The sequence below is a fragment of the Bombus huntii genome, unplaced genomic scaffold (genome assembly GCF_024542735.1).
Source record: "Bombus huntii isolate Logan2020A unplaced genomic scaffold, iyBomHunt1.1 ctg00000068.1, whole genome shotgun sequence".
Lineage (NCBI taxonomy): Eukaryota > Metazoa > Arthropoda > Insecta > Hymenoptera > Apidae > Bombus > Bombus huntii.
The window spans coordinates 156086-180923 of NW_026099327.1; the positions used below are offsets into that span (position 1 = coordinate 156086).

The following is a 24838-nucleotide window of genomic DNA, read 5'->3' on the forward strand; positions in this document are numbered from 1 at the left end:
TCAATTCGTGTTTCCATTGCAGGAAACAATGGTTGGTTGTTATTGTTGCTGTCGTATAAACGAAATTTCTTGACATAGCTGCGTACATCGTAGTTTGTCCCTGATATTTCGGAGATGTACAGCTAGAATAAAATTCTTTTACTTGTTTATATTAATTTCTACTGTCCATAAATAGCCATACATTATGTCCAATATTTGTTGTAGATGGCTTTTGGATTTTAAAGCTTTATTGTCTCTCGCGCATATTAGTAGGTCATCTGCGAATGTTATTGCTTCATTATTTTTATCGCTATTTGCGCTACAATTTACATCGCGATAAATTAAATAAAATAGGGGAGTTCACGGCTTCTTGTTATGGGTGGTCTTTGATTTTAGATACTTTGTTTAAACTGTTCTGCCTGTTACGTAAAATTGTTTGTTACGTAACATGTTCTAAATTATGGCTATTATTTGGTGTAAACTATCTAAGTACTATCCATAGCGCTGCTTGACTTCCGTAAATGGACGAGAACGAGTGTTATTTATATTTCTATATGTCGGAGATGAAAGGACACCGGAACCTTCCCTTTGGAACTTTGGGAAAATCCCTTAACACTGTAACCTAGATTCTACCATAGCCGTAATTAAGCAATTATCGTCATTCAATCCGATTGTATTTGCTCGAGATATGTGACAATGAGCTTCGGCTCGAGGCGACAATCAGTCGCCGAACGTAGCCGCGGTCAAGGAATCAACGTTTTGTCTAACAAAGGTATGGAGTAATAGTGTAGCTCTCGTCAAAAAGTGTTGAAGTGGTCATTACTTCTAAGAAAACTCTACATCTGGTCTTTTTAGTTTTCTCAAGTACTGAAACCATCGAGAGCGTATAGACAAAAGACAGCGACGAAGGCAGACCTTAAACAGTAGACAGGCGACGTTGGCTTCGGGGTTTTCAGTTATAGGGTAACACTGCTAGCGTGCGGATTTGGACCAGTTCAAATTGTATTCTTACTTATAATTACACTTCTGTATGAAAATATATTATCTACCTTACAATTTATCCACGACTTTCTCTGTTTATACATCAAATAACCTCAACAAAAAAAAAAAATAGTTGTAGTGGCACTCGACAGTAAACATTCCAACAGTTGCTGTTCGTGGATCACGACATGCAGACCCTCTTCATCTCCACAGTACATGTTCAGCTAGCCTGAGGACCCGTTATAAATCTCAAGATTTAGTTAACTAAGGTCCTTCAAACAGACAAACAGTCTTTGTCCCAACTACGAAAAGATAGGGGAAATCTATGTTTCTCACGAACGACGTTTCCTGCTAGCAACTTTCTCTCAACGTCACTTTCCCTCACTTTCCGGACGAAGGCATCTCTCCGCGAATCCGATGATCTCATGTTCTGCGACACACCCCATCATAGATTTCCTCTGCAGCATCATCACGACGGAAAGTTATTCTCTCGTGAGGTCACATCAGCGAGTTACATAGCGTCTTTACGCTCGGTGAATATTCTACTTTTTAACAAATAGTTAGTTTAGTAATACTTGTACCGTAGACAAGCAAGTTGAGTAGAACTTGGACTTTGAAAAAAAAGGGCATTTTGTTATCCCGCTGACCGCGGATTCGTTATTGAACCTAGGATCATTGTCATTGGCTTCTCGAGTATCTAATTACCACGGTTACTTGTCAAATGCTGTAATAATCCTATTTGCAGTAGTAAATATTGCATAACAAAAATGTCTAATCCAAATGAAGATTCGTTTCACGCCCCTAACCCTAGTCATAATGTGAACCCGACATATATATAACATTTATTGCCCGAGAAAATACATATTACACGTATATATTCTTAATAAAGAAAGAATTTCAGTTGGAATGTGGTTTTGGCAAAAGTACCGTTACGCGACGGTATGACGTAGCCATACAATATTTTGTGTCGGATTTACATTTTTAACATTTCAGTTAATGATTGAATTTAAGTCGCTACAAAAGTGGTACTTTTCTACAATATTGTTTTTCCTTTCTTCAGGAGAAGAATGCGAGAACGAGTGTACTCAATGTGGTATGAGCGTTTGCTGAAGTAACTAGTTTTGTTATTCGATATTACTGTACAAAAAATATCTAAAACCTATAAATGGTATATAATGGTTAAATATGTATTGAGTATGATCTCAGACACTTACATTTGAACCAATTTGGCTTTTCTGTTTAAATCAAATCGGGCAACCGTACATCAGGATCAGCTTTATTAGAAGTTTGCAGCAGAATATTTTTACTTTATTATTTAGTTGTTTGCAGTAGATTCGTGTGTTTGTTCGATTTGAAATCCGAATGTATATCTAAATAGCAAACGACTTTTTTGTGAGGAATGGATATGTTGCTATTGTATCGTAGATATCGTGTAGGCGGAATTGCTTTTTGCATCTGATATTTTGGAAATGTACGGCCCGAATAGAATTGTTTTGAATTCGCTTATATTAATTTGTGATTTCCAAATTATTTTTATTACGTGGTGTGGAAGCTCTCTTTTTCGAGCTTAAGGAAAGAAATTCAGCCAGAATGTGTTGAATGCCCTCTCTAAATCTATGAACACCGCTTCGACGCAATCACTCTCGTCTCTTGCCCAAGAGATATATGATGAATTTTGTAATTGCATGTATCGTTGAATGTTTAAATTTGAAGCCAAATTGGGTGCCCGGAATTAGGTTATTTTCAATGTATATAGTGTTATTTATCATAGATTCGGATACTTTATAAATGTTGAGTAAGAGTCTAATTCATCGGTATAGCTGACAGAATCACTGTTGCTTTTCCTTCTTTTTTTAATGCTACTGCCTTTCTTGTTTTCCAGAATGGAGAAATAATTGGCATTTAGGCAATTGTTAAATATTATGCTGCAGGAGTAGATGTGTGAAAGGTGCGTAAATATAGTTAGGTAGGTTCTTTTAAATCAATGTTACCAAATTCGATAATTTTTTTTATTGTTCATTTTTGAAGGTTAGATCTAACTTATTTTAATTTGTGGAAATGTCAGATAGAATTAAATCTGGATTGTCAATGTTACGACCGTTCGCGGAGAGACGCGGTCGCGAGGAAAACGCGTCAGCGAGAGGCGTAAATTCTCGCTACGATTCGGTGAATCGACGCCGCGAAGTAGTCGTTCCCCTGTTTCGGTTAGGATAACAGAGGTGGTTGAATGAATATGACACAGTAGTAAGTTATATTTCACCGTTTATTCCACAACTTATAACGAGGATAGTTACGCTGATGCGTATGTACGAGATGAGTGACTGATCTACGGGTGTGTATACCGGGTGGAAGGATGTTGACCGTTCGAAGGATGTAAAATCAGTACTCTTGGTAGACGATGCTGTCTCGGAGGAAAGCTAAGGATCGGGTGTGTCTAGCGCACGGGACCATCGGATTTGTTCGTGACGATTTGTGTTAGGAGAGTGAGGGAATAGGCTTCGTTTTTAATTGGTTAGACGCAGGGTCTTAACCGCCCTCGAGAGAAAGTGGTTAGTGGGAGGAAAGTTGCAGCGTACGTGACAAATACTACCTTTCCCTTTTTCGCCGTGGTAGACAATAGTCTCTAGAAATTCCTCCGAACCAGATGTTTGTTTCGTTTGAAGGACCTTTTCTAGGAAATCTGTGAAATTTATGGAAGGTCCTTGAAACTATGGAGGATACGCTGCGAGTATCCGAAGACATCTGGTTGCCATATTGCCTTCGGTGTGTGGCCTCGGCTAGGTAGAGTGTTACGCGACGTAACAGTCAACTTAGTTATGCTGATATATTCTTATGTGGCTATTTTGTGTGTGGACTGTTTCAATGCGTGCTCTTAGTATAGACGATTAGTTTATGACTTCCCAAATTAGCCTTTTTAGGCCCTTTATTTGGAGATACTCAAGGTTTCGTCTATGTAACGCGGAGCGTGCCCATGCGGCCCAGCAGTCACGTACCCCCAAGTAGACTCTGACCGTTTTTCCCATTCGGTATATGCTGAATATTTCAGTTGGAATTCAGTCGTCTTTGCCAATATCCTAAGCTTTCTCCTTATACTTTATAACCATCCAGACAATAAATGTTATTTCTCTATGTTAGTATGTTTAGTATCTCATGGTTATCGATAATGATTATATTATTGTCTTCGTCGAATTGTGTGACGGTACATGTCGGCTTTCATGAATTCCTATTTGTATCCGTTCTGGTTGTGTCAGAGTATATCACTTATGTTGTGGTTTTTTGGGCGGAAGACGCAGTTAATCGATGGTGAAAGTTCTTTGGGTTTTTATTTGGATATGTTTTCCATTCTACATTTCCAGTAGTTTCTTATGAAGTTGTGGAAAGCTTTTCTAATTTCGTATTCACTCTCTTTGTTCCTCTGTTATTCTGCTCTTCTTTTTCTTCTCCAGCAACGCTAGTAATTTTTCACCGTTGCGTTTGATCTTTTATTTTAATGTACTAATTCTTTGTAGGATGATTGGTTCCCCGTGTTACTATCCTTTTTCTTGTTTTTATCTTTTGTGCTTTAGATGATTTCTATAGACATGATTTCTATAGGTAATCCGGGTACGGAATTCGATCTTTTCATGTTTTCGCTTGATTTCAATAGTACTTTTATGCACTGTACTAGTTCCACTTCGTTTAATTCTTCTGTTATCCGTTTATTCATTGGTGTTAATTCTATGCGAAAAAACATTTGCGTAATAAAAACTAGGACTTTGTTTGAATATAACAGAATTCTTTTGTCAAAATCCAGGAAAAGATACTTACTTTTGCTACGTTTATGACTCCTTTCATATACTTGCACGGTGTGGTATTTTTCGAAGCAATTGCGTGTATGCAGGGCCGGTTTAACCAAACGAGTGGCATAATAGTACATCGATTCTCTTCTTCTACCTTTGATTTTCCGATTACAACATACCACACGATCTTTACTTCCTTCTGTGTCATCTCGCCGAATGACATGTAAAAGGCCGTTTAGTCTTTCTGCTGTTCCAGAAGTTGATGAAGTATTCTTGAGGTCGGCGTCACGAAAATGCCCAATTAATTGACCCATCAAGCGACGTACGAATTGCAAATGCGTTATTTTGTTTTTATTCTTTTTCTTCTGGTTTGCGTTATATAATAAGTAAGAATTTATTGTTGATATTTCCAATCCGCAAAAAAGTAATTTTCGCCACCATTTTTGGGACTTTCGTATAAAACGGTATGTAGCTGTTTACTGGTCTGCTTTACACCGCCCATATATTCGTGGCGGGACTCGACGACGGAACTGTTTTCGATGGCTTCGCGATACAAAGCGCCATATCATAAAAGTGTAAGGCCGACATGCTTCCTACATCCTTCCGTCGAATATTTGGAAGAAGACATACGTGGCAACGGTCGCGAACGCGTAACGAACGCGTGCGTAGTGCGGATATCGAGGGGCAAGAAAAGAAATAGTCGTTCGTATTCGAGTTCCTTTCCCGACGTTCCGCGCAGCGAAATTGAAAGGGACGTTCTGAAAAAAGCAGAGTAAACTGGAGTAGCTTTGACCTGTATACCAGGTTCAAAAGGAAATTTAAACGTTTCGGTATAGTTACATGTTTAATTAAGGAACGGTTAACCGGAAAATCTTTGTAATTGAAAAGCATTGAATTCCGAGTAAAGTTGGCGAGCAGATTTCAGCTCGTTGATGGGTCTTAAACGAGGTCGAAAATTCCACTAACGGCTATCTTGGAACACTCGATGAAAAGGATCCGTGGAGTAATGATTTTCCACAAACTTTATTCGGCGTGTCCCTCGTACACGATGACGTAAAGCGACCAACCATAGTGATCAACTCAAATACGGCGGAAGAAGAGAAAGAAAAAGAAAAGTATCGTGAAGAAAAGGTAATACCATCGTAACCGTCGTAAATCGTTGGCAGTTGTCGCGTGTCGATGGTACGTTGATCGGGTCGGTTGTACGCGAAAGCTCTTTATCGACGAACTCGATAAAACTTTCACATCCGGCGATCGCTAAGCAATTTAAGTTTAGCGGAAAATCCATTTCTCTGGCGAAGAAAAGAGTGCGAGCTAGCGGCGCGTGGATAATATTAACTCATTTATATCCCGGGATTTAATAACCTGGCGACGTTGGGCCGGAGTACAGAGGCTCAGAATTACAGTCGGAACAGCGTCGTTAATACAAAAGGAGGCTCTTACGGTCGATAGATGGCGGCCCTTATCGTTGGCTCTCTGCCACCAGCAGGTTTCAGCGACGCTGCCTCGACATATCGATACAATCCCCCATTGGGTGAAACGACAGCGGGCTGGCTGCTGGTTTTTCGCTACGGTCGGACCCGCGCTCCCTGTCGCGAAATGCTTTTGCGTCACGATGGTTTCGCGTCGGTTGTTTGCGCGCCGTTTCGTTACATTCCTATGACTATAACGCTTGGTTACGAGTCGAAAATCGTTTCGTTTCCCGCTGATCTTTGCACGAGTACGAATTTTTCTATTTTTCGACAGTGGATTTTTTTTACAAGTTTCTATACGCGAACATTCGTTGATTTATGCAACGTCGTATACGTATTGTCGTTGCTTGCACGCTGGTTTGCTGAACAGCGCGACGTTTTTTCCATCGCGGGAATCGCACAGACGCGTAAAGCGAAGGCCACCTTGGTATTAGGTATTCTCTTTGAGAAACGTGCAAGCAGAATAGGAGAAAAACGGCACGAGACGCGTTGCAAGGCGCGCGTTGATATACTTGTACGTATAGCCAGAAGCGGAAGGAGTTTTCGCGGAGACTCGAGTTTCCAAGACTGACCGTGGCACTCGCCGCGTCTATTTCGCAGGATCTTTTTATTTTAGAAAAACCGGTCTCGCCGTTCTCTCCAGTCGGCGCCCGTAACTTTTCGCAAACTCTGTTGCCAAATTCCTGGCGAAGAGATGGAAACACGGGCGGCAGGATAGCGCGGTCCACGGGTAAATTTTGTAAGAAATAAATTTATTAACAGGAGTCGGCCAGATTTCTTCCGCGCAACGATTCTGCGTCGCCAGTGCGAATTTCCGCGAAATTTTTCACGCGTGTGTATAAAAGGACGACACAGGATGAAACCGGGCCGCGTGTTTCGCGTAACGTTATTTGCTCGCCGTAGGGTACTTGCAAACAAACGCGTATTTGCCCGTTCATTACATTCGTTTGGCAACAACGTTGCCGTTGCCGTTCTTCCCCCCCCCCCCCCCCATCATCAGCGCATGGTTTTTCACGTGTTTATCACTGGCGATCTACGTTCCGCGTTGATTAATTTTTCAGCAGAAATTCAGCGACCGTTCCGAGGCAGGCCGCTCGAATATTCGCTGGTTTAGCTCGGGCGAACGCCGAAGATTCGTTTCTGCCGAGCTGCAACGGCAAACAGGTCGTTAAGCCTTTAAGTTCAGGCCTCGAGTGTACAGAGCAAACTCACGGCTGTTCGCTCGCCGCGCGTTCCAATGGCAACGACGATCGGCAACGCAGCGATTAGGCATCGCGACAACGCGCGCCGAAACTTGGATCGGCCAGACCAACCACTGCGAAAGAAATTCTCTTTCCGTAGGATTCTCGAGAGGGGTCGGATTTCGATCGCAATCGCTATCCCAAATTGCGCGTCACTGGTTTACAAACGGTTCGAACGTAACAGCAGCTAGCTGCAAAATCGACGACTTGAAATCCGCTGGGGCGTCGAGGGGCATGCCTCGACGTCCCCAAAGGCTAATTAGTTTATTTTCGCACGACGGCGGGGCGATGCCCCGGTTAGCGAAACTCCCTTTCCGAATCGTTGATCAGTGTACGTAATATTATACGACGGGTTATTTACCGAGGTTACGACGCTCGCTCGATCGCAGTAGCTTCGGCGCACGCGAGCATCGCGACGCTCGGGGCTCGGGGCTCGTGGCTTGCGTGCCGCTCAAATTAATCAACAGTCAACCTTTTGATCTTTCTTCTCGCGTCCCGATGCATTCGCCGATATTAAAATCGGAAAATTTCCATTTCCATCCGCTTTCCGCGGCTCCACCAACTTTATTAATGTCTCGTGTTACAAACCGTTCGTCCGATTTGCTCTACCATCGAATCCCTCTTTCATCTATCTCTTCGAATTCGACGCTGAATTTGTATTTTCATGCGGATTACGCGGTCCAGGGAATTTTGGTCGTTCCGGTTTTTACTTATTAATTGGAATTTAGGAATGTTACGACGCCTAAAGCATCTGCTCGCCAGCCCGCGCGACCGGACAACAACCGACCTGCGTAACGGCACTTCGACCCTCAATAAACCTAAGGACCCACCATAACTTTCACTTCCCTGCATTGTTTCGCCATATGTCTTCAATCCGATTGTCTTGAAGAATTGCAAGCCAAAATATGCTCGAAACACAGTCGGTTTTAGAGGTGTCCTTGGGTTTATTAGTCGCCTTTAAAACACGGAGAAAGCGGGTATGCACCCATTAGGAAAACCCGAATAGCCCTGTAATAAAACAGGCTAGGTTTTCTCATACACACAGTCATTTACGCACCACGATGGTAGAAGACCCCCTACTCATCCCTTCGAGCAGTAGTGCAGCATGACCAATCGACACCGCGGTTCGTTACCCTCACTTTTCCTAACGAAAGTGGGACCAACGAATCCGCGTTCTTTAGGCACAGGGGCACACCCACACCGAACTTTCTTCCGTATTAAACAAAAGAGCGACAAACGGTCTACCAGCTAACGCCTAACGCGACAGTCTCCCAACTAACGCCTAACGCGACGGTCTCCCAACTAACGCCTAACGCGACGGTCTACCAACTAACGCCTAACGCGGCAGTCTGCACATAGCGCGAGAGTCGCATTCTTCACGCAAATCTTTTGTAACTAAGTGCTTGGAAATATATACTTTATAATACTGTGAATCCCAGTGTTATACCAACTCAATCACCCCTCATTATCTCAAAGGAAATCAGGGGATCGATCAATTCGTGGTGTCGATTGTTATAATCGTAACGGGGATTTACGACCCCCGTTGACGACTCTCCTCGCGAGTACGTCTCCCCGCGATTGGTCGAATTTACATGGTCCTTCGAGCCGGATCTCGTGCCACCAAAAAGTGCACTGACCAGTGACTATACAGTGTCGCGTGAGATCCAAGTTCCAACCACTTAGTCAACTGAGCAAGGGAACCGCCATCGGAGAGAAGCACCTCCGTCGCGCAGCATCTACACGAGCCCACGCCGCATCGTAACGATTAGCAACAGAATCCCAGATCAACGTCCATTTGATCAAGGTAAGGGCGTTCATTATCAAAATCAAACATGGCCCAAGCTGAATCAATCAGCACGTTACGGCGGAGACGAGGCGTCCTAGCCCGTCGACTTGCAACCATAAGGCGCGAACTCGATGAGTACGAAGCGTCTGGGAAGGCAAACAGAATCTTCCTAGCATCTTGCCGCAGCTCGTTCGATGAGCTTTGGAGGAGGATACTCGAGGTTCAAGAAGAGTTAGGTGTGGTAGATGAGGGGGAAGATGCGCGGGTAGATTCGTTATCGCAAGAGCATCGGGAGCTTGACATGCGGTTCCGAGAGCTCTTTGAGCAAATATCAGCAACAACCCCGTCGACTACAACAAGAGGTGAGACGTGCCGGAAACCAGAGCCGACCACCGTTCCAGAGGTCCGCGTGCCCCAATTCGACGGTGCCCTCGAGAATTGGACCTATTTCTACGACACGTTCACATCCATAGTGGACCTTAACGAAGGTTTGACGAATGTCCAAAAGTTCCAGCATCTACGCTCATCTATAACTGGACGGGCCGCACAGAGTATCCAGTCATTAGAACTCACAGAGGCCAACTATTCCATCGCGCTTGATACACTGAAGGACAAGTTCAATTGCCCCCTCCAAATCTGCATGCGCCATTGGAATCTGATGCGTAATTATCCGGAAATCAAAAGGGAAACTCCAGAGGCCCTAGAGGATTTGTTGGAAACCATCAGCGTAAATCTAAAGGCGCTCGAACATCTAAAGGAGCCCGTCACTTCAAACATAGCGATGATCGAATTGATCGCGTCGAAGTTGCCCGCGTCCAGCCTGCGTAAATGGCAACGCACACTGCCCCGCCAAAAGGTGCCATCCTATCAGCATCTGATAGACTTTCTCAAAACACGGGCGAACGGGACTCAATTCCTCTCTAAAGAGAAGGAATCAAAAGGGTCAACACACAAACACCGCAGTCAGCGAACAACCATACCGCATGGGCGAACCCTTGCTACAACCAGCAGAACGGTGGTGTGTCCGACCTGCAACGGACATCACGAGATCAGACACTGCAAAATATTCAAGGCCAAATCAGCGACCAAACGTTTTCAAATCGTGAAGAAGGCATCGTTGTGCATAAATTGCCTAGGCACAGGACATTCGCCGACACAGTGTACATCGGGTTCGTGTCGTATCTGCGGTCACCGACACCATACGTATCTACACCGCGAAAAAACCCAGGTAGATTCATGGTCGTCGAGCGGTCGATCTTCGAGCGGTCGATCGTCGAGCGGTCGATCGTCGAGCGGTCGGTCGGCAAGCGGTTGGTCGCCGAGCAGTCGGTCGTCGGACAGTCGCGCATCGAGCGGTCGGTCGTCGGGCAGTCGCGCACCGAGCGGTCGATCGTCGGGCAGTCGTTCATCACACAAGCGAGCCTCCACCGAACAATCCCCATCGGGATCATCGAAGTCGCGGTCGTCCCACAAATCGAGGCGAACATCCGATACTTCACGGAAGCATACATCTTCGGTTCCAAGAGGTACGAAAGAGCATTCCTCGTACGAGTCACGCTCAGCCCGGATCCGGAACACCACCCCAACCTCTTCATCCAAGTCCCAACCGGGGCAAAACTGACTGTCCGAGACTACGACAGCAAGGGGGATCGGACTAACAAACACATCTCCCCACACCCCTCTGCATCATGATCTGTTGGCCACAGCACAGATCAAGGTTTTGAACAAACAGGCACAACCAATCCGAGCCCGAGCCTTACTCGACACTGGGTCGAGCATGAACTTCATGACCGACAGGCTCGCGAACTCCCTCGGTATAAGGCAAAGGAGATGTGCGATCCAGATCGGAGCCCTCGACAATTTGAGCACCACGGCAAAACGTTACACCACGGCCACCATCACGTCGACGGACGGCGAGTACAAGAAGACATTGAGATTTCTTGTTATCCCGGCCATATCGATCCTCGTACCAAGCGAGCCCATCGATCCCTCGAGTCTGGGATTACCCAGAAATATTCATCTAGCCGATCCACAATTCCATTGCCCAGCCCCGATCGATGTTTTACTTAGTACCGGATCAACATTCGCGTCGCTGTGCATCGGGCAGGTCAATCTGGCACAACCAGGCGAACCTGAACTACGTCTACAAAAAACACGCTTCGGCTGGGTAATCGGGGGGAGTCCCACGTCCCAAACCGCGATAAATACGTTCCACGCAACCACAACGGCTCTGCAAGAGGACCTCGCACGGTTTCGGGAGATCGACGAGGGACAGGCCACTACTCATCTTTCGGAATCGGAACGACTATGTGAAGAACATTTCCGAAACCATGTCCGACGAACCAAGGAAGGCAGATACATCGTTGCATTACCGTTCAACGAAAAGCTTTCCTCACTAGGGTCATCGAAGGCCACTGCAATGAGCAGGCTCGCCTCTCTTCATCGCCGATTCCAACGCGACAAACAATATGAAACCGCGTATAGTGCTGTGATTCAAGAATATTTAGACTTGGGTCACATGACAAAGATCAACACGGATCACGCCACCGACCACGGATATTATTTACCACATCACGGCGTGACCAAGGAATCGAGCGACACCACCAAGCTACGGGTTGTGTTCGACGGCTCAGCTTCAAGTACCACGGGAGTGTCTCTAAACGACGCCCTTCATACGGGTCCGAAATTACAAGAAGACCTGAGGAACATCCTATTGAGATTCCGGTCATTTCAATATGTCCTTACCGGCGACATCGAGAAGATGTACCGCCAATTCCTCCTACGTCCAGAAGATCGTCCCTACCAAAAGATTCTGTGGCGTGCCGACAACGGAGAGATCGAAACTTACCGACTCAACACCGTAACGTTCGGTCTATCCGCAGCCCCGTATCTGGCCATCCGATGTCTCAAACAGTTGGCAGAGGACGAGGGACCTCGATTTCCGAGAGCAGCGCAGATCCTACGGCGAGACTTCTATGTCGACGATGCGTTGACCGGAGCCGATACGAAGGACGAAGCCCTATCAATCAGGAATGATCTCACGAGATTACTTAAGCTAGCCGGTCTAAATATCCGCAAATGGGCCTCAAACGATCGGGATCTGCTGAGAGGGCTACCTGAGGAAGACACCAAGCAGAAATTACATCTCGGTGAGTCATCCACGTTAAAAACACTCGGCGTCTTTTGGGATTCAGCCGACGATACCATACTATATTCGGTCAAGACGAACAGTGACACTTCCCGAATCACAAAGCGATCAATCAGCTCAGTCATCGCACAAATATATGATCCACTAGGATTGCTCGCGCCGGTAATCGTTCGAGCAAAAATGATTTTGCAACAAGTCTGGACATTGAAGGTAGATTGGGACGAATCCCTTCCGTCAGACGTACACACAGCATGGATCAAATACCACACCCAATTGCCGTTGTTAAATGCGGTAAGGTTCCCTCGGAAGACCATCCTAGAATCCGCAACGAAAATTGAGCTCCACGGATTCTGTGACGCTAGCGAAAGGGCATATGGGGCGTGCGTCTACGTGCGGACGACTGACCGAAAGAACAATATTTGGACTCGACTCCTCACGGCGCGGTCGAAGGTAGCGCCGCTCAAATCGCTCTCCATACCACGTCTCGAATTAAGTGGGGCACTTATTTTGACGTCCTTGATTTCGTCAATACAACAGGCCCTGACGACCAAGATATCGCGGATAGTCTACTGGACTGACTCCACCATCGTACTCCATTGGATCAGGTCTTCGCCGCACACCTTGAAAACATTTGTGGCGAATCGAGTCGCTGAGATACAGACCAAGACCAATATCTCCGACTGGCGTCATGTGCCTACCGACGATAATCCAGCGGATCTCATCTCCCGAGGCCAGACGCCCAAGGAATTCCTATGTCCGTCCATTTGGAAAAACGGGCCAAGGTGGCTCCTGCAAAGCGAAAGCTATTGGCCGGTTTGGAGCCCGATACCGGTAGTCGACCTCCCGGAGCAAAAGAAGACGATCTGTCTGAGGACGAGTGTTAACGACAACACTCTCCTCCATCGCTACTCGTCTTGGCCAAGACTAATAAGAATCGTCGCCCGGTGTCTTCTATGGAGACATAAGCAACACCGAACTGCCCATCTCACCACAGACGAACTGACCGCAGCGCACAACAGGCTAATAAAAATCTTACAATCCCAGCATTTCGCGCCTGAAATTCGGATCCTCCAAAAAAATCGAAGCGAGGACGTTGGAGGGAAACTACAGCCATTAAACCCCTTCCTCGACGAAGATGGGCTACTCCGGGTAGGAGGGCGACTAACCAACTCCGCCATACCCTTCAGCCAAAAACACCCGATCATCCTACCGAAATCCCCGGTGACAGAGCTAATTATAGAACAAGAGCACCGGAACAATCATCACACAGGGACCCAAGCTACCCTATACGCGATGAGACTGCGCTATTGACCGATCGACGGCCGTAGCCAGGTATGGCGCACTCTCAGAAGGTGCGTCCGCTGCTGCAGAGCCAACCCTCCACCAGTGGAATACTTGATGGGTGATTTGCCAGAGGCGCGTATTACCGAATCGCGGCCGTTCAGGAACGTCGGAATCGACTACTGCGGCCCATTCTACATCAAGGAGAGGAGGGACCGCAACCGACGTAAAATCAAGACGTACGCCGCCATATTCGTTTGTCTGGCGACAAAGGCGGTCCACATAGAGTTAGTCAGCGACCTAACCACCGACGCCTTCTTGGCCGCGCTACGCCGTTTCATCTCGCGGCGAGGATACTGCGCAACGATCCTCACCGACAACGGCACCAATTTCGTCGGGGCTAATCGGGAGCTGCAAGAACTCCGGACCCTATTGCAGTCCGACGACCACCAGGATAGGGTACAGAATTTTCTCGCCGACCGACAAATACAATGGCGTTTTAATCCTCCGAACTCACCACATTTTGGCGGCTTATGGGAAGCCGCAGTTAAATCGTTCAAACGCCATCTCATCCGCGTGGTCGGCACGGAGCTCCTGACCTTTGAACACCTCAACACCCTTGTGATCGAAATTGAGGCCATTCTCAATTCACGCCCACTGACTCCCATCTCATCCGATCCGAAAGATCCCCCTGTCCTCACTCCCGGTCATTTTCTAATCGGTGATACCCTAACCAGTTTACGGGAGCGTGATTTCAGGACAGTTCCATCAGGACGGCTATCCAGTTGGCAGCGCATTCACCAGATTAAGCAGCACTTCTGGAGCCGATGGTATCGAGAATACCTAAACGAGTTAACCCGCCGCAGCAAATGGGACAAGGGCAAACACAACATTCATGAAGGCACCGTAGTAATCCTCAGGGAGGACAACGTGCCCTCTATGCAGTGGCCGTTGGGCCGCGTAATCAAGGTCCATCCAGGAGCCGACGGAATCATCCGGACCGCTACCGTGCAGACGGCAACAAGCATCCTGGACCGCGGCGTCAAAAGACTGGTCCCCTTACCCATCCACCCAGATCCAGACGAGGCCGAACGCCCACACGGAGCGAAGGAGGTCACCAACGACACACCAGACTCCACAGCCAGAATTTGATCGGTGCCCTCTCAACGGGGGGAGGATGTTACGACGCCTAAAACATCTGCTCGCCAGCCCGCGCGACCGGACAACAACCGACCTGCGTAACGGCACTTCGACCCTCAATAAACCTAAGGACCCACCATAACTTTCACTTCCCTGCATTGTTTCGCCATATGTCTTCAATCCGATTGTCTTGAAGAATTGCAAGCCAAAATATGCTCGAAACACAGTCGGTTTTAGAGGTGTCCTTGGGTTTATTAGTCGCCTTTAAAACACGGAGAAAGCGGGTATGCACCCATTAGGAAAACCCGAATAGCCCTGTAATAAAACAGGCTAGGTTTTCTCATACACACAGTCATTTACGCACCACGATGGTAGAAGACCCCCTACTCATCCCTTCGAGCAGTAGTGCAGCATGACCAATCGACACCGCGGTTCGTTACCCTCACTTTTCCTAACGAAAGTGGGACCAACGAATCCGCGTTCTTTAGGCACAGGGGCACACCCACACCGAACTTTCTTCCGTATTAAACAAAAGAGCGACAAACGGTCTACCAGCTAACGCCTAACGCGACAGTCTCCCAACTAACGCCTAACGCGACGGTCTCCCAACTAACGCCTAACGCGACGGTCTACCAACTAACGCCTAACGCGGCAGTCTGCACATAGCGCGAGAGTCGCATTCTTCACGCAAATCTTTTGTAACTAAGTGCTTGGAAATATATACTTTATAATACTGTGAATCCCAGTGTTATACCAACTCAATCACCCCTCATTATCTCAAAGGAAATCAGGGGATCGATCAATTCGTGGTGTCGATTGTTATAATCGTAACGGGGATTTACGACCCCCGTTGACGACTCTCCTCGCGAGTACGTCTCCCCGCGATTGGTCGAATTTACATGGTCCTTCGAGCCGGATCTCGTGCCACCAAAAAGTGCACTGACCAGTGACTATACAGTGTCGCGTGAGATCCAAGTTCCAACCACTTAGTCAACTGAGCAAGGGAACCGCCATCGGAGAGAAGCACCTCCGTCGCGCAGCATCTACACGAGCCCACGCCGCATCGTAACGATTAGCAACAGAATCCCAGATCAACGTCCATTTGATCAAGGTAAGGGCGTTCATTATCAAAATCAAACATGGCCCAAGCTGAATCAATCAGCACGTTACGGCGGAGACGAGGCGTCCTAGCCCGTCGACTTGCAACCATAAGGCGCGAACTCGATGAGTACGAAGCGTCTGGGAAGGCAAACAGAATCTTCCTAGCATCTTGCCGCAGCTCGTTCGATGAGCTTTGGAGGAGGATACTCGAGGTTCAAGAAGAGTTAGGTGTGGTAGATGAGGGGGAAGATGCGCGGGTAGATTCGTTATCGCAAGAGCATCGGGAGCTTGACATGCGGTTCCGAGAGCTCTTTGAGCAAATATCAGCAACAACCCCGTCGACTACAACAAGAGGTGAGACGTGCCGGAAACCAGAGCCGACCACCGTTCCAGAGGTCCGCGTGCCCCAATTCGACGGTGCCCTCGAGAATTGGACCTATTTCTACGACACGTTCACATCCATAGTGGACCTTAACGAAGGTTTGACGAATGTCCAAAAGTTCCAGCATCTACGCTCATCTATAACTGGACGGGCCGCACAGAGTATCCAGTCATTAGAACTCACAGAGGCCAACTATTCCATCGCGCTTGATACACTGAAGGACAAGTTCAATTGCCCCCTCCAAATCTGCATGCGCCATTGGAATCTGATGCGTAATTATCCGGAAATCAAAAGGGAAACTCCAGAGGCCCTAGAGGATTTGTTGGAAACCATCAGCGTAAATCTAAAGGCGCTCGAACATCTAAAGGAGCCCGTCACTTCAAACATAGCGATGATCGAATTGATCGCGTCGAAGTTGCCCGCGTCCAGCCTGCGTAAATGGCAACGCACACTGCCCCGCCAAAAGGTGCCATCCTATCAGCATCTGATAGACTTTCTCAAAACACGGGCGAACGGGACTCAATTCCTCTCTAAAGAGAAGGAATCAAAAGGGTCAACACACAAACACCGCAGTCAGCGAACAACCATACCGCATGGGCGAACCCTTGCTACAACCAGCAGAACGGTGGTGTGTCCGACCTGCAACGGACATCACGAGATCAGACACTGCAAAATATTCAAGGCCAAATCAGCGACCAAACGTTTTCAAATCGTGAAGAAGGCATCGTTGTGCATAAATTGCCTAGGCACAGGACATTCGCCGACACAGTGTACATCGGGTTCGTGTCGTATCTGCGGTCACCGACACCATACGTATCTACACCGCGAAAAAACCCAGGTAGATTCATGGTCGTCGAGCGGTCGATCTTCGAGCGGTCGATCGTCGAGCGGTCGATCGTCGAGCGGTCGGTCGGCAAGCGGTTGGTCGCCGAGCAGTCGGTCGTCGGACAGTCGCGCATCGAGCGGTCGGTCGTCGGGCAGTCGCGCACCGAGCGGTCGATCGTCGGGCAGTCGTTCATCACACAAGCGAGCCTCCACCGAACAATCCCCATCGGGATCATCGAAGTCGCGGTCGTCCCACAAATCGAGGCGAACATCCGATACTTCACGGAAGCATACATCTTCGGTTCCAAGAGGTACGAAAGAGCATTCCTCGTACGAGTCACGCTCAGCCCGGATCCGGAACACCACCCCAACCTCTTCATCCAAGTCCCAACCGGGGCAAAACTGACTGTCCGAGACTACGACAGCAAGGGGGATCGGACTAACAAACACATCTCCCCACACCCCTCTGCATCATGATCTGTTGGCCACAGCACAGATCAAGGTTTTGAACAAACAGGCACAACCAATCCGAGCCCGAGCCTTACTCGACACTGGGTCGAGCATGAACTTCATGACCGACAGGCTCGCGAACTCCCTCGGTATAAGGCAAAGGAGATGTGCGATCCAGATCGGAGCCCTCGACAATTTGAGCACCACGGCAAAACGTTACACCACGGCCACCATCACGTCGACGGACGGCGAGTACAAGAAGACATTGAGATTTCTTGTTATCCCGGCCATATCGATCCTCGTACCAAGCGAGCCCATCGATCCCTCGAGTCTGGGATTACCCAGAAATATTCATCTAGCCGATCCACAATTCCATTGCCCAGCCCCGATCGATGTTTTACTTAGTACCGGATCAACATTCGCGTCGCTGTGCATCGGGCAGGTCAATCTGGCACAACCAGGCGAACCTGAACTACGTCTACAAAAAACACGCTTCGGCTGGGTAATCGGGGGGAGTCCCACGTCCCAAACCGCGATAAATACGTTCCACGCAACCACAACGGCTCTGCAAGAGGACCTCGCACGGTTTTGGGAGATCGACGAGGGACAGGCCACTACTCATCTTTCGGAATCGGAACGACTATGTGAAGAACATTTCCGAAACCATGTCCGACGAACCAAGGAAGGCAGATACATCGTTGCATTACCGTTCAACGAAAAGCTTTCCTCACTAGGGTCATCGAAGGCCACTGCAATGAGCAGGCTCGCCTCTCTTCATCGCCGATTCCAACGCGACAAACAATATGAAACCGCGTATAGTGCTGTGATTCAAGAATATTTAGACTTGGGTCACATGACAAAGATCAACACGGATCACGCCACCGACCACGGATATTATTTACCACATCACGGCGTGACCAAGGAATCGAGCGACACCACCAAGCTACGGGTTGTGTTCGACGGCTCAGCTTCAAGTACCACGGGAGTGTCTCTAAACGACGCCCTTCATACGGGTCCGAAATTACAAGAAGACCTGAGGAACATCCTATTGAGATTCCGGTCATTTCAATATGTCCTTACCGGCGACATCGAGAAGATGTACCGCCAATTCCTCCTACGTCCAGAAGATCGTCCCTACCAAAAGATTCTGTGGCGTGCCGACAACGGAGAGATCGAAACTTACCGACTCAACACCGTAACGTTCGGTCTATCCGCAGCCCCGTATCTGGCCATCCGATGTCTCAAACAGTTGGCAGAGGACGAGGGACCTCGATTTCCGAGAGCAGCGCAGATCCTACGGCGAGACTTCTATGTCGACGATGCGTTGACCGGAGCCGATACGAAGGACGAAGCCCTATCAATCAGGAATGATCTCACGAGATTACTTAAGCTAGCCGGTCTAAATATCCGCAAATGGGCCTCAAACGATCGGGATCTGCTGAGAGGGCTACCTGAGGAAGACACCAAGCAGAAATTACATCTCGGTGAGTCATCCACGTTAAAAACACTCGGCGTCTTTTGGGATTCAGCCGACGATACCATACTATATTCGGTCAAGACGAACAGTGACACTTCCCGAATCACAAAGCGATCAATCAGCTCAGTCATCGCACAAATATATGATCCACTAGGATTGCTCGCGCCGGTAATCGTTCGAGCAAAAATGATTTTGCAACAAGTCTGGACATTGAAGGTAGATTGGGACGAATCCCTTCCGTCAGACGTACACACAGCATGGATCAAATACCACACCCAATTGCCGTTGTTAAATGCGGTAAGGTTCCCTCGGAAGACCATCCTAGAATCCGCAACGAAAATTGAGCTCCACGGATTCTGTGACGCTAGCGAAAGGGCATATGGGGCGTGCGTCTACGTGCGGACGACTGACCGAAAGAACAATATTTGGACTCGACTCCTCACGGCGCGGTCGAAGGTAGCGCCGCTCAAATCGCTCTCCATACCACGTCTCGAATTAAGTGGGGCACTTATTTTGACGTCCTTGATTTCGTCAATACAACAGGCCCTGACGACCAAGATATCGCGGATAGTCTACTGGACTGACTCCACCATCGTACTCCATTGGATCAGGTCTTCGCCGCACACCTTGAAAACATTTGTGGCGAATCGAGTCGCTGAGATACAGACCAAGACCAATATCTCCGACTGGCGTCATGTGCCTACCGACGATAATCCAGCGGATCTCATCTCCCGAGGCCAGACGCCCAAGGAATTCCTATGTCCGTCCATTTGGAAAAACGGGCCAAGGTGGCTCCTGCAAAGCGAAAGCTATTGGCCGGTTTGGAGCCCGATACCGGTAGTCGACCTCCCGGAGCAAAAGAAGACGATCTGTCTGAGGACGAGTGTTAACGACAACACTCTCCTCCATCGCTACTCGTCTTGGCCAAGACTAATAAGAATCGTCGCCCGGTGTCTTCTATGGAGACATAAGCAACACCGAACTGCCCATCTCACCACAGACGAACTGACCGCAGCGCACAACAGGCTAATAAAAATCTTACAATCCCAGCATTTCGCGCCTGAAATTCGGATCCTCCAAAAAAATCGAAGCGAGGACGTTGGAGGGAAACTACAGCCATTAAACCCCTTCCTCGACGAAGATGGGCTACTCCGGGTAGGAGGGCGACTAACCAACTCCGCCATACCCTTCAGCCAAAAACACCCGATCATCCTACCGAAATCCCCGGTGACAGAGCTAATTATAGAACAAGAGCACCGGAACAATCATCACACAGGGACCCAAGCTACCCTATACGCGATGAGACTGCGCTATTGACCGATCGACGGCCGTAGCCAGGTATGGCGCACTCTCAGAAGGTGCGTCCGCTGCTGCAGAGCCAACCCTCCACCAGTGGAATACTTGATGGGTGATTTGCCAGAGGCGCGTATTACCGAATCGCGGCCGTTCAGGAACGTCGGAATCGACTACTGCGGCCCATTCTACATCAAGGAGAGGAGGGACCGCAACCGACGTAAAATCAAGACGTACGCCGCCATATTCGTTTGTCTGGCGACAAAGGCGGTCCACATAGAGTTAGTCAGCGACCTAACCACCGACGCCTTCTTGGCCGCGCTACGCCGTTTCATCTCGCGGCGAGGATACTGCGCAACGATCCTCACCGACAACGGCACCAATTTCGTCGGGGCTAATCGGGAGCTGCAAGAACTCCGGACCCTATTGCAGTCCGACGACCACCAGGATAGGGTACAGAATTTTCTCGCCGACCGACAAATACAATGGCGTTTTAATCCTCCGAACTCACCACATTTTGGCGGCTTATGGGAAGCCGCAGTTAAATCGTTCAAACGCCATCTCATCCGCGTGGTCGGCACGGAGCTCCTGACCTTTGAACACCTCAACACCCTTGTGATCGAAATTGAGGCCATTCTCAATTCACGCCCACTGACTCCCATCTCATCCGATCCGAAAGATCCCCCTGTCCTCACTCCCGGTCATTTTCTAATCGGTGATACCCTAACCAGTTTACGGGAGCGTGATTTCAGGACAGTTCCATCAGGACGGCTATCCAGTTGGCAGCGCATTCACCAGATTAAGCAGCACTTCTGGAGCCGATGGTATCGAGAATACCTAAACGAGTTAACCCGCCGCAGCAAATGGGACAAGGGCAAACACAACATTCATGAAGGCACCGTAGTAATCCTCAGGGAGGACAACGTGCCCTCTATGCAGTGGCCGTTGGGCCGCGTAATCAAGGTCCATCCAGGAGCCGACGGAATCATCCGGACCGCTACCGTGCAGACGGCAACAAGCATCCTGGACCGCGGCGTCAAAAGACTGGTCCCCTTACCCATCCACCCAGATCCAGACGAGGCCGAACGCCCACACGGAGCGAAGGAGGTCACCAACGACACACCAGACTCCACAGCCAGAATTTGATCGGTGCCCTCTCAACGGGGGGAGGATGTTACGACGCCTAAAACATCTGCTCGCCAGCCCGCGCGACCGGACAACAACCGACCTGCGTAACGGCACTTCGACCCTCAATAAACCTAAGGACCCACCATAACTTTCACTTCCCTGCATTGTTTCGCCATATGTCTTCAATCCGATTGTCTTGAAGAATTGCAAGCCAAAATATGCTCGAAACACAGTCGGTTTTAGAGGTGTCCTTGGGTTTATTAGTCGCCTTTAAAACACGGAGAAAGCGGGTATGCACCCATTAGGAAAACCCGAATAGCCCTGTAATAAAACAGGCTAGGTTTTCTCATACACACAGTCATTTACGCACCACGATGGTAGAAGACCCCCTACTCATCCCTTCGAGCAGTAGTGCAGCATGACCAATCGACACCGCGGTTCGTTACCCTCACTTTTCCTAACGAAAGTGGGACCAACGAATCCGCGTTCTTTAGGCACAGGGGCACACCCACACCGAACTTTCTTCCGTATTAAACAAAAGAGCGACAAACGGTCTACCAGCTAACGCCTAACGCGACAGTCTCCCAACTAACGCCTAACGCGACGGTCTCCCAACTAACGCCTAACGCGACGGTCTACCAACTAACGCCTAACGCGGCAGTCTGCACATAGCGCGAGAGTCGCATTCTTCACGCAAATCTTTTGTAACTAAGTGCTTGGAAATATATACTTTATAATACTGTGAATCCCAGTGTTATACCAACTCAATCACCCCTCATTATCTCAAAGGAAATCAGGGGATCGATCAATTCGTGGTGTCGATTGTTATAATCGTAACGGGGATTTACGACCCCCGTTGACGACTCTCCTCGCGAGTACGTCTCCCCGCGATTGGTCGAATTTACAAGGAATTTCAAAGTTATCGTAGACATCTAGAGACGGGTTGTTCGGAGGTCTCAAAGTTTCCAAAGAGAACGAAATTCGGCCAATCTAACTGCTCGGGTTAGGTCGTTTGAATTAAAAAAAAAATCTGCACGTTCGATTTCCAGAAAAATAAAATTTTTTGAATGCGATTCGCAGCGCGAAATTCGAGCAGCGGCTATTCGATACGACAATTGCACGATATAGAAGGGGTTTCTATCGCGCGCAATGCTTGCGTAGAATCTCGACGATAGGTACGCGGTATTTGTCGACTAACTATAAATATCGAACAGTTCGACTGGCTGCGCGAAGTAGCGAGTTTCCACGCGCGAGCAATAACGTTTACAATATATTTCACGTAACGGCAAATAGCGCTAATTGTACGCCAGCGTTTTGCCACAGCGATCGTGCGATAGTCAGTGGTACGCACGGCTCGTTCGTATTCACATTCGTGAAACTTAAATTCGGATCGCGCGAATGGCGAATCGAAACAGATTGAATGCCAGATTTCGGGGGGGAAAACGATCGATCGGAGGGTATTCTGACTAATTCTCGGACTAATTCTCCGACTGATTCTCGAACGATGCCGCTCGAACGTGGACGAACCGCGTTAATGGACGATCTAATTTGCAGTTATCTGTTAATCGGTTTAAAACGCTCTATATTTAACCGGGCATTCCATTATACTTGGCTGTTTCATTCGCTAATTTATCATTTCATCTCGGCTCAGCCGGCTCATCGTCGTTCCATCAGTCGCGTCGATCGAGCGAGCGGAATTTAAATTACCCGTATAATCCTCGAGCGGTATCGCGGCTCGTTAAAATTACACCGACAGATTTATTTGCCGCGCGTTTGGCGGATGGCATGCCGATCGACCCAGCGCGCTCGCATAATTCCAAATTCGAACATCTTGTCGCGTTTTCCACGTTACGTTGAGTCGTCGAGTACGTTACGTCGTGAAATTTGAAATGCGTGGAACGCGCGTATCGCGCGTCCACGTAAGATTTGTGTTTGCCAATCGTAGCCGAACTCGACAGCAAACGCGGCGCTTCGGCGAGAGAAGAAGGGAAAAGAGGATAAAAGGAGAAGAGCGGAAAGAAGAAAATGAAAAAGAAGGGGAGCAAAACGGTGGACGGTTGGGAAATAACAGGCGGCAGAAGCGTGGTCGGCGTCGATCGTCGAGGGTAAAGCGCGAACGGGCTGTCATATTCGCAACAAAGGGCGAAAGTCAAAGTGGATCTCGGTGCGGGGCGGCGCAGCTAAGCGTTCGGGTCTGAAAGCACGTTCCAGCCTTTTGATCGCCAGGCTATTTTCTTCCGTGCGGCCTCTTTCATCGTTCCACGCTACGGATTTTCAGCTGAATTTACGCCTGACATCAGCGGTTTCCTCGTTGGTTACTAGTTGGAGTCGCCTGATAGACGAGTAGGTGCGAGGGAGCGACCGGCAATTAACTTAGCAGTCGATTCTAGCCAGTTTCGAAGTTTCGTAACCCGGCACGTTGGATCCGGTCAATCTGTTAGATCCGTGGCAGCCGAGCCGTGGGGCAGACAGGAACGAAAGGCACGTCGACGGGGCTCTCCAGTAATTTCACCGATACGTTCGACCGTCGCGCGATTAAAATCCTCTCGGAGCCCGCCATACAGTTTCTGCTAGTGGCACGAGTGGCCAACTTTACGAGGGGATAACGCTACGTGATACGAAATCGCACGGCCGAAGCTTGCCGTATCCATTCCTTTTCTATTCCGCCCGTTCTGCCTTCTGCTCCCGATCTCCCGCTAATTCGCCTTGTTTCATCGGCCGTCTCCAGCGTGGATCGAGGGACATCGGTCCTTAAACTTTTCCCCACGCTGGACAAGGTTTTCTCCTTGATAAGTACCGATTCGTTTCTACTTCGTTCCGATGTTAGCGAAACGGCTCGTTCGTTCCAATAGCAATATTATTGAGCAGTAAAATTCTTCTGCGTGTAAAAGCGGATAAAACAATTTCCCCTAGTATTTGTTTGCAAATAACAGTTTTTAGCATTTCGTTAATAAATATTTCTTGGCAACAGCATCGTATGAAATATATTAGGTTGTCCGAAAAATGTCTTTTTTCGCAAACGTCGTTTTTACAATAAAGCACCTCCGTACAAACGTGAAACCAAGTCTGTGAAATGTCTCGGTGTTTATCTCAATAGAACAAAATGGATCGTACGTAATGCGACAAAACGATATAAAGCAAATAACATTGTGCGTCTATTATTTCCTCATAAACAGAAAGAAACTTTTCGGATATCAATCAAACAACTCGTATAGCGTATCTCTTTGAAGAAAACTTGCAAAGGATCGGTTTAACGTCTTAGGTACGATTGAATTTTGTGCGGGGACGTTCCTTCGTAGGGCAGGGTTTGACGCGAACTACGCGTAAACGATACTGCACCGCAATATGTGGCGGATAATGCTGTTCTCTACGCAA

General features: G+C 48.2%; 4 protein-coding genes across 4 annotated transcripts; all 4 read left to right on the plus strand.

The window, feature by feature from the left end:
- The first annotated feature begins 9284 nt into the window (after positions 1-9284).
- LOC126876259 (uncharacterized) lies at positions 9285-13697 on the plus strand. The gene is made up of 2 exons (XM_050639108.1): positions 9285-10407; positions 10945-13697. The coding sequence occupies exons 1-2, from the start codon at positions 9285-9287 to the stop codon at positions 13695-13697; spliced, it is 3876 nt and encodes a 1291-aa protein (XP_050495065.1).
- An 87-nt stretch (positions 13698-13784) lies between these two features.
- On the plus strand, positions 13785-14819 carry LOC126876261 (uncharacterized). The gene has a single exon (XM_050639109.1). It carries the CDS (start codon positions 13785-13787, stop codon positions 14817-14819), a length of 1035 nt encoding a protein of 344 aa, XP_050495066.1.
- A 1127-nt stretch (positions 14820-15946) lies between these two features.
- On the plus strand, positions 15947-20359 carry LOC126876262 (uncharacterized). Its single transcript, XM_050639110.1, has 2 exons — positions 15947-17069; positions 17607-20359. Exons 1-2 carry the CDS (start codon positions 15947-15949, stop codon positions 20357-20359), a joined length of 3876 nt encoding a protein of 1291 aa, XP_050495067.1.
- Positions 20360-20446: 87 nt separating this feature from the next.
- Positions 20447-21481, plus strand: LOC126876263 (uncharacterized). Its single transcript, XM_050639111.1, has one exon. The coding sequence runs from the start codon at positions 20447-20449 to the stop codon at positions 21479-21481; it is 1035 nt and encodes a 344-aa protein (XP_050495068.1).
- Positions 21482-24838: the final 3357 nt, after the last annotated feature.